Below are 9,325 nucleotides of genomic sequence, written 5' to 3' on the forward strand. Positions count from 1 at the left end.
GCTCACCCAGTGGGGGCCCCAGGATCACTGTGGTGGGGGTGGGGTCACTGACATCAGAGTCCAGTCGCATGGTAGGGACTTGATATTCTGGCACCCCATAAGCTGTTTCCATTTTCCTCAAAGTGTAAGGAATTCTCTGTGGTTCGTGCCATCTAGTTGGTTCTGACTCACACTGACTCTGTATAGAATTTCTGAGGAGAAGCTGGTGGGTTTGAACTGCCAACCTATAGCAGCTCTGTATAGGGTTTCCAAGGAAAAGCTGGTGAGCTTGAACCGCCCATGTTGCAGTTCAAACGGATTTTGCAGTCCAGTGCATGAACCCACAGCGCCACAGCAGGACTTTCCTGAAGGGGTTTAAATGGGAGAGTTTAAACAGGATGGCCGGTAGGGCTGCCTGCAGGAGCAGTGTTCATGGAGTATTTCAAACACTGTTCCCAGGTAGGAGGCTGAAGGCCTCTTACTCTGGACCATCCTGCCCAGCCTCTACCCTCCTCTCTTACTCCCAGGCTGTGCTCCCTCCCAGCTCCCTGTTTTATTGCTAATGACCTCATTCCTCAGAGTCTGCTGGTTGGAAATCTTCTGAGACAGTCTGTGACCCTTCAGCCATGCATTTCCCAGGCCTGGGATTAGAGTTCACAGGAGGCTGCTGGTAGAATGTAACTACTATTATTAATGCTATTGTTGTTATTGTCATGAGGAAGAGGGGCTGTTTGGTGGGATGGACGCAGCCTGGGCCAGGCAGTGTGGTCACTGCAGCAAAGTCCCCAGTGGCCGCTTCACATAAGCTCCCCTCTCCAGAGAGAACCTCACCCTCGGTCTCTCCACTACCACAGTGACCACCAGGAGGGCCAGGTGTGGCCAGGCAGCAGGAGCAGGGCAGTCACAGTGGACTTGCATCACAGCATAGTGTCCTACTCTCCTCCCAGGGGCCCCCTACACTCACACTCACTGGGGTCTCATTCCATTTCCACTGACCAAGCCCATTTCCTCTTCAGGAGAGTGGACTTCCCTTCTTGAAGGCCTCCTTACTGTCAAGTCAGTTCCGACTCACAGCCCTATAGGGTTCCCAAGGGAACCAGGCTGCATGCCACATCTGTCTTCCACAGAGTGATTGTGGCTGGTGGGTAGGTCAGCAGCCAAGCGCTTTCAGCACAGCCTCCCTCCTACTCTTGCCCAACAGTTAGGAAGCTCTCTTGGGTAGTGTTGCCCTGTTGGAAGGTGCTGCCCTGGAGCACAGGCCCGAGGGCACCTTGGCCACAGGTTGCTGAGCCGTGCAGACGTGGGCTGATTGGTGCACTCACCCTGTAAAGCCCCACTCACCTCAAGACATCGATTCTCGGGGTTCGGCGAGGCCGGTGGGTGATGGGCTGTATGGTCTCCGCTGGGGCCGCCACTGTGGAATGTGGCTGTGGAGATATACTGGCTCTTGCATGTATTCTCCTTCCCCCATCACCACTTGCAGCCTTAGATCTTGCTGCTGCTCTCAGTGGATTAAGATTTATGGTTTCCTCAGCCTTGTAATACTTGGGTGGACAGCAGCCTAATGAACAGAACGATTGTTTACCAAAATGCTGTCAGATTGGATGAACGTCACCAGGTTTTAGCATTAAATCGGTAGTGAAGGGATTAGGCTTCCAGCAATTTACGGTGGGGAGGGCTTTCCTTAAAGGTCTCCAAAGCCAGCTCATTGCAATGATTAAATCCAAGGCTTTGCTCTCCCACAACTGCCACATCCGGTTTCCTGTTGCGGGCCAGGCAGCTGAGCTTTCCTGAGCACTTGCGGGAGAGCTCACAGGTGAAACTGAGAAGGTTTGAGGGCCTTTCCTCTTTCTGAGCTTGGAAACCCACGCAGGGAGGACTGTAAGAAAGACACCTACAAAGCATGGGCCTTTACAGTGACCTTGCCCAACAGACTGCGTCAGAAGCTGCTGTGAAGTGAGAAGAACGTAGGAAATGAGGTAGATCTTGTAAAGATTTATGGTCTCAGAAACTTTTTACCAAGAATCCTTGGGTGGTGTAGCAGTTAACGCTGTGACTGGTAACTGAAAGCTTGTTGGTTCGAGTTTACCCTAGGTGCCTTGGGAGAAAGGCCTTTTGATGTACTTCTGAAAAACCAGCCTTTGCGGACCCCATGGAGCACAGTTCTACTGTGACACACATGGGAGAACTCACCTCAGACCTGCATTTGCCAGTGTATTCAGGGCTGTCCTACCTCTAGAGGGAGCCATTTACCTACCATACAACCTGCACAACCACACAGGGCAGCCCCCAGACTTGGTTTTTTTTGACATGGCTTTGAGCACTGTACTCAGAGAAAAGGCAGATACACACAGATAACTCTGGGAATAACACCGTGTGTGGGTTGAGTGTGGAACAAGCTGGCCTTGGAGTGGCAAACAGGAACATAGGTGCTGAGTGTTGGGGCTTTTAAATCCTGTCCCAGCATATGGCTGATGCTGCAAGAGCCTCCTGGCGCTGGAAAGAACCACCACTTAGAAACAGCTACCTTGGGTGAGGCAGTGTGCCAAGAGGGAGTGGGCAGCCAGGAGCACAGGCATCATCTCCAAGCAAGGAGGGGTGGCGGTGGGGGGCTGGCGTAGGGAGCAGGGCATGTGCAGGAGGGGGGAGGTTGGAGTGGAAGCCCTATGCGTGGTCAGGAGGTGGGTATGTGGGCGTTTTCATGGGGGAGGGCTGTTCTCAAAGCTCAAACCAGCAGCGGTGGTGGCAAAGGAGCCTGTTTGGGCTGGGGGTGGGAGAGCAGGCCAGATGGAGGGCTATTTATTCCTCTCCCTAGCACCCACTCAGCAGTTAGAAACTTTCTGGACCATGTTAATTTTATCACATGTTGCTTCATAAACACATTATGTGTGCTGTGTGAACTCCTTAAGGCCAGAGCAGTGTTTTGTTATTATTATTTTTTTTTTTTTAGTGTCTTGCTGTTTCCAGAATCTTCTAAATGTTCAGTACTCAGTAAAGCCTTGCTGATTCAGTGCCTAGACTCCCACTGCAAGTCCTGAGCCCGGGGTGCTGAGGAGGGGAACAGGGGCACCTACCTCTCTTCTCTGAATGTGGAGCCCTCTCTGGTCTTCACGATTGCAGTCCAAGGCCAACAGATGTATGAGTGCCCATTCTCTTTGTAGCCCATGGAAGAAGTCTTCAGGCATGGCTCGATCTAGGTGCTCAAGAGTGTGTGTGTGGCAGGGCTTGCTTGTTGTCGGCCCTCAGCTCTGCTGTCCCCTGTTTCCCTAAACCAGTCCATGGGACTCTGATTGACCAGGCCTGAGTTCCATGCTACACCCACCCCTAGAGAAATCAGTCCCACATGAACCTTGTAGATTAGGGTGAGGGTGGCTAGGGGTGTGCGTAAACTTCCCCAAAGACATCAAGGAAGACAGAATGGGTGCAGTGTGGCAGGCAGAAACCACCGCTCCCCCACAGGCATCAGGATCTCCCGACCTGCCGCTTCTCAGACTTCAGTGTACCTGGGAACCACATGGCTCAGCATCAGGAGATCTGAGGTGGGCCCTGAGACTACATTTCTTCCGAGTTCCCTGTGAGGCCAATGGCGCTATCCGTGACCCTAGCTCCTCCCTCTCTAGATGAAGGAACAGCAGCCCGTGGAGGGGCCAGCCTGCACCCAGCCCTGACCCAGCACAGCGGTACTCCCTCAGCTGCCTTCACCCTGGTCCTCACTCCAGTGTGGTGGTCTCCTAGCACTGGGACATTGTTGAGAGGGTCCTGCACCTTCCCTGGAGGTATCCTGGAGAACCTTCTTAAGAGTAACTTCAAGGTCTTTTTACAACTCCACCCTGGCCAGACGCAGGAAAGCCCAGAGTCCCGTGGCCTGGAAGCCTGGCTTTTGTTTTCTGTGGAGTTTCCTCTAAGGACACCACTGCCAATGCTGACAGATGCTCTGAGAGGAAGTGTGACCAGGAGGAGGGTGAGGCGTTGTGAAGTGACTAGGTCACCTTTAGGAGGAAGGAGGCCTGTGGATACTTCCCTGTTCTCTGGTTGGGTAGCCCTCTGGCTGCATCATCTCAGACGCTACTTGCTCTTTTTCTTGAGTGATCTGTGGGCCAGGCCTCTCTTGTTTGCATATTAGATCTTGCCTTGAGTCAGAATTGACTCCACAATAATAATGATTTGGGGTTTTTTGTTTTTGATTTTTAATTTTTAGTCTCTCCGAAGACACAGTAGCCCAAGCTGACACATTTGTTCTTTGCGTGCCTGTTGGGGGGGCAGTCTGTGTGGCGCTTTAGAGTAGCCCTGTGGGGGGCCCCATCCAGCTGCAGCCAGATCTTGTAAATAAAGTGTTATTGGAACACAGCCATGCTATTCTGTTGTGCGTTGTTTGTGACTGCTTTCCTGCTACAATGGCAGAAGGGACACACAGAGACCATATGGCCCACAAAGCTTTTACTCTCTGGCTGGTCCTTTCCTCATCCCTGCTCCAGAGTAAGGCCAGAACAGTGCCCTAGCTGTGTGATCTTGGACACTGTGGTTGCCCACCGGGGAGAGGAGCATGGCACCCATTTTCACTGGCACTGACCTCCTGGGCTTGCTGGAAGGGCCAAGTGGGCCAGTGCATCCAGGGCCCCTGGAGCAGCGCCCTGTCCACAGACAGTGACACGGCTCAGTGAAGACTGCTTGGAAATAGGTAGCTTTAATCTGCTGATAGCTCCAAGGACAATAGGGGCTGGGTGAGAGGACAGGGGGACCCAGTGTCATTTTAGGGAGTCCTCTCAAATTTGTGCAAGTTCAGGGCCAGCTCTTGAGAGGGACAGCTGCTGTGCATTGTATGCTCTGGGGACTTTCCTCACCATGGCCCTGCCCTGCTGAGTCCAACCCAACCAGCTTTAACTCCAGCCCTGGAATTAAAGTACCCAATTATGGATTTGGCTTGCTTTTAGGGGCCATGTTGGAGGGATGTGTGGCAACATAGGTAGAGTCGATGCCCTGTAGGGTGAGTGGCTGCAATCCCCCTATGCTATGTGCCAAAACCCTGTGTCAGGGGCTTGACCTTTGTCACTGAGTGTTACCCTCATGGGAGTCAAGTAGAGAAGGTGTCATTGGTCTTGTTTTAACAGATGTGGAAGGTGGTGCTCGGAGCAGTTAGGTGACTTGACCAAGGTCACACAGAGAAGAATCATCAGAGTTCCAAGAATACAACTGGGTCTGCCTAAGTTTACAACCCAAGCTCTCACACCACCTACCTGTGAGCACACCAAAAGCTCTCACACCACCTGTGAGAAAAGCTAATGCCATTGTCATTAGGTATTGTCAAGTTGGTTCTGCTTCACAGTGACCCTTTATACGGTGTCAGAGAAGTGGCTGGTGAGTTTGAACCACCAGCCAACTTTGCGGTCCAGTGCTTTATCCTACAGAGCCACACAACCACAAAAAATGACCAGGGCCCTACAGAGGGTGATCCACTAGGATGGGTTTAGCTGCATGTCACAGAGAGTGAGTGGGTCACTGAGGCTTAACCAGATGGGTTTTATGTATTTATTGTTTTCCTCTCCCATATACGAGGCAGGCAGACAGGCAATGAGGGTGGTGGGATGGGCGGATGATGCCACCAGGGACCAAGGTTCCTGTTTTCCCATTTGGCCATTTCTAACATGGAGAGGGCTTTCTTATTCTCACCAGAAGGTTGCTCTCCTCCTAAACATCCTGTCCACATTCTAGTTAGGAAGGAGGGTAGGAGGGCAGCTGACAATAACAGCACTTACTAAAAGTCTACTAATAAATTCTTTCAAACTAAAAAGTTACTTTAAAAATCCTATAGAACATACTTGGGAACCAGTAGGAACCAGTGAGGACTTTTAATCAGAGGGAGCATGATGCATATCAAAGGGATGCTGGTCATTCACCCATTACAGCTTTATTCTGTGCAGACAGACCACCCATCGGATCACCAGCCCCCATGTGTTAGACCTTGTCCCTCCAAGGAGTAAAAGTATCCATCTATACCACCTGTCTGAAACAGTGTAATTTTTATGTCTAGAAATCTGTGCAAATCAGAACAGAAGCTGGCTCACGGCTCCACATCGAACCACCTCTGGACGTTTCTGAAGCTTTTGAGCCAGATGGGGATGTGACTATCAAGGCAAAGGAGGAAACTTCTGGGGATCATCCACAGGTAGGAACCAGCCTCGGCCCTGAGCTTGGAAGCCCTGGAAGACTGTGGGGCTCTATGCTCCCACAACTCTCAAGCACAAACAACTCTCACGCCTTCCTCCACTTGCCCCTGTGCCACTTCCTTCTTGCACACATGCAGCATGTGTGAAGGAACCACATAAACCATGTGCTAGACTCTCCTCTGGGCACTGCTGCCCAAAGACTTAATGACATGACAGTCCCTGAGCCAGGATGACTGGAACAAAGGAGGGAGAATATGCGAAGGCATGGGGTCACGAAGACTGGAGGTGAGATGGGTGGACAGAAAAGATGATGTTCAGGCTGCGGAGCTGTAGCTCAGAGTCTGTGCCACACAGCAGCCACAACTAGGAAATGACTAGGGCTTTTTTGTTTTAAAGTTTTAATTGTGAATTATGTGATAGTTTATGTGGGAGAACATTAGCTTTACATTCATCCTATTGTATATCGTTTATTGCCATGGTTACAGTCCCCACCATGCATCATCAATCAACCAAAGGGTATACCCTGCAAGCCTGCCTCCCCCCCCACACCCCCAAGTCCGGTCATCAGCACACAGCCCCTCTCCCTTTCTGGGTCTAGAGTCCCCAGCTTCTCCATCTCTCCACGTCATCGTCTCTGCCTCCATCACCGGTGTCACTGCTTCTCTGGGGATGGTCCCACACTCCGCTCTTCTCCCTTGATGGTCCCAGAGTCAGTCATTCCCCTCCTTTTGCTACACAATGTCCACCTGTACATTTTCAACCCTCATAGTCAGTCCTGATAGCAATTATTCACCATCGTACAAGAGACCTATCTCCATCTCCTTTTATCACCCCAGCCCAGACAGATTGGATACTACTCAGTGGAGATTTTACCTTCCTCTGCATCCCCTGGAGCTAGGCTCCCTCTTGAAAATTTGTAAGCCAGTCACTTCTTGCCTTTGTAACATTGGGTAGCCAATGTCCAAGTTGCCCATCCCTGTCTACCCTGTGTATGGAGGGAGTGGGAATGATCCTCGCTGTGAAGATTTGTTCCCTCTTCTATAGGTGTAGGTTAAATTCATCAAATTGTATCAGATTACTCTTTTTTTCCTCTTCTTTGTTCTTCTAGTTGAGCTCTGTTCATCTAGCCATTGAAGCCAGGTCAAGTGGGTATTATCTGCAAGTGTGTGTGTTAGGAATAGACAATCATTTAAACAACCAAAAGGCACATTCTACAAGCCTGCTTCCTGGCCACCAGCACATAGCCTTTCTCTTTCCATGAGTCTAGAGTCTTTAGCTGCTCCCTCTCTCCATATCCTCATCTCTGCCTCCATCTCTGGTGTCGCTGCCTCTCTGGATAGGGTCCCATATTTCGCTCATGCTCTTCTTCCTTGGTGGTCCTTGGGTCCTCTGTTTCTGGACTGTAAGATTAACTACTCCCCCATTTTTGTTTCAAAACATCTACCTTTATAGTTGTGACAGTCGCAATTAGTCATGATAACAATTACTCACTATTGAATCATTAGAATCGTATCCCCATCTCTTTTCATCAGACCCATCTAGACAAGGTGAAAACTATTCAGTGGGGGCTCTACCTTCTCCGTCTGCTGGATTTTTGACTTGCTTGATGCCTGTTGTCTCTTCTTTCCCTCCATCTGCTCCCATTTGTAATGAAATACCTACCTTGTAGCCTGTTGCACTGTTGTACTTTGGAAGCAGGTAACTTACATTCTAGATTTACAGATGAAGAGAAATTTTAACCCCAGGTTGGAATTTAGACTTGGAAGACTTTGGAGATATGATGGGGTGAAACTGTTTTGCATGTGGCAAGGTTGTGTATTTTGTGGGGGGCAAAGGAGGGTGGGATGTTATATATTGAATTGTGTCCCCCCAAAATGTGACAGCTTGGCTGGGCCATGATTCTCAGTTGGTTTATTAGTTATGTGATGATCCCCCATGATGCCATCTGATATTTTAAGTCAATAAAAGGATTAAGGTTGAAATGTTAAATGCCAGTGAGTCGCTTCCAACTCATAGCAACCCTGTATAGGGTTTCCAAGGAATGGCTGGTGAATTTGAACTACTGACCTTAAGGTTCAAACTGACTTTGCAGTCGATCTAGCTTATTAACTCACGATGCCACACCTGGACTCCTGGAAACCCTATACAGAGATACTATTAGTCAAAACTGACTCAACAGCACTTAACAACTATATCTGTTTATCTATCTATCTGTCTAATCTGTATCTACCTAAAAATCTTGATTTCAACTTCCCTGGTAAAGCAGAAAGCTAGAGCTGCCATGCTGGGCTGTCCTCCCACAGTGCAGCCTCCAGAGGGAACTGATTAGGGGCTGTCCTCTGTAGGAAGGGCATCTGTTTACTGGAGTCCCCACCAGTCCCTTTGAAGTCCCAGTGTCAGCAACAGTTTATTAATATGACTGGGCGACTTCTCCTCTTATACCCGAGTGGCTTCCCCTGTCACCTTTCTGCCCTTGTGGCTCTTGGGCAATGGAAAGGAATGAGGCTATGGAGTCAGACAAGGTGCTTACTAGATGTGCACCCTGGAGCTGGTAGTGTTCCTTCTCTGAACTACAGCTTCACTATCAGTCAAAGCTCCCAGGGCTGCTAGGAGAAGGGGGGCGGGGGTGGGAACGGTCCCCACATATGTGTCACAGATGCTTCATCTGCAATCAGGGGCCCCTGGGGGCAGCAGACAGACAAGGAGCACATACCCTGAGGTCACCGCCTTGGCCCCACCACTGACTGTGCTGTAAAGTGGGCTGGATGGTGGGACCTTGCCCACAGCCGACAGGGAGGGAATGAGTTAGTGTTTGTGAAGTGTTTCAAGCAGTGCCTGGCACCCAGTAAGCCATCCCTCTATGGGAGTGAGCAGTGTGGGTCAGAGGGCGATGGAAGTCCCCGGGGCTCCTGCCTCTGGTGTGTCGCTCACCCAGGCGTCTGCTCATTCCGTGACTACTTTTTGAGTACCTCCTTCTAGGGCTGGGATCAGAGCAGTAGGTAAGGGTCGGCTAGGCCCTATTCTGGAGCGTACTTTTATGGCGTGGAACGGGAGGTAGGCAGAGGACCAGAAGAGAGCAAGCATGTAAATAATTGAAGGAGATGAAACAGTGGGGTGAGGTCCAGAGTGTTGGGGGAAGAGTTACTGCCACCTGAGCACTAAACCACAGCTGAGCAGCAGAT

The 9,325-nt window shown here is 50.4% G+C and overlaps 1 protein-coding gene across 1 annotated transcript in view; it reads left to right on the forward strand.

Moving 5' to 3' along the window:
* KIAA0556 (KIAA0556 ortholog) overlaps nucleotides 1–9,325 on the forward strand; it is a 255,125-nt gene that overhangs the window by 89,353 nt on the left and 156,447 nt on the right. The window contains exon 6 of the mRNA XM_006859897.1: nucleotides 6,008–6,142. Coding sequence (XP_006859959.1) covers nucleotides 6,008–6,142 — 135 coding nt within the window. The remainder of the gene's footprint in view (nucleotides 1–6,007; nucleotides 6,143–9,325) is intronic.

This window comes from Chrysochloris asiatica, unplaced genomic scaffold (assembly GCF_000296735.1).
Source record: "Chrysochloris asiatica unplaced genomic scaffold, ChrAsi1.0 scaffold00034, whole genome shotgun sequence".
NCBI lineage: Eukaryota > Metazoa > Chordata > Mammalia > Afrosoricida > Chrysochloridae > Chrysochloris > Chrysochloris asiatica.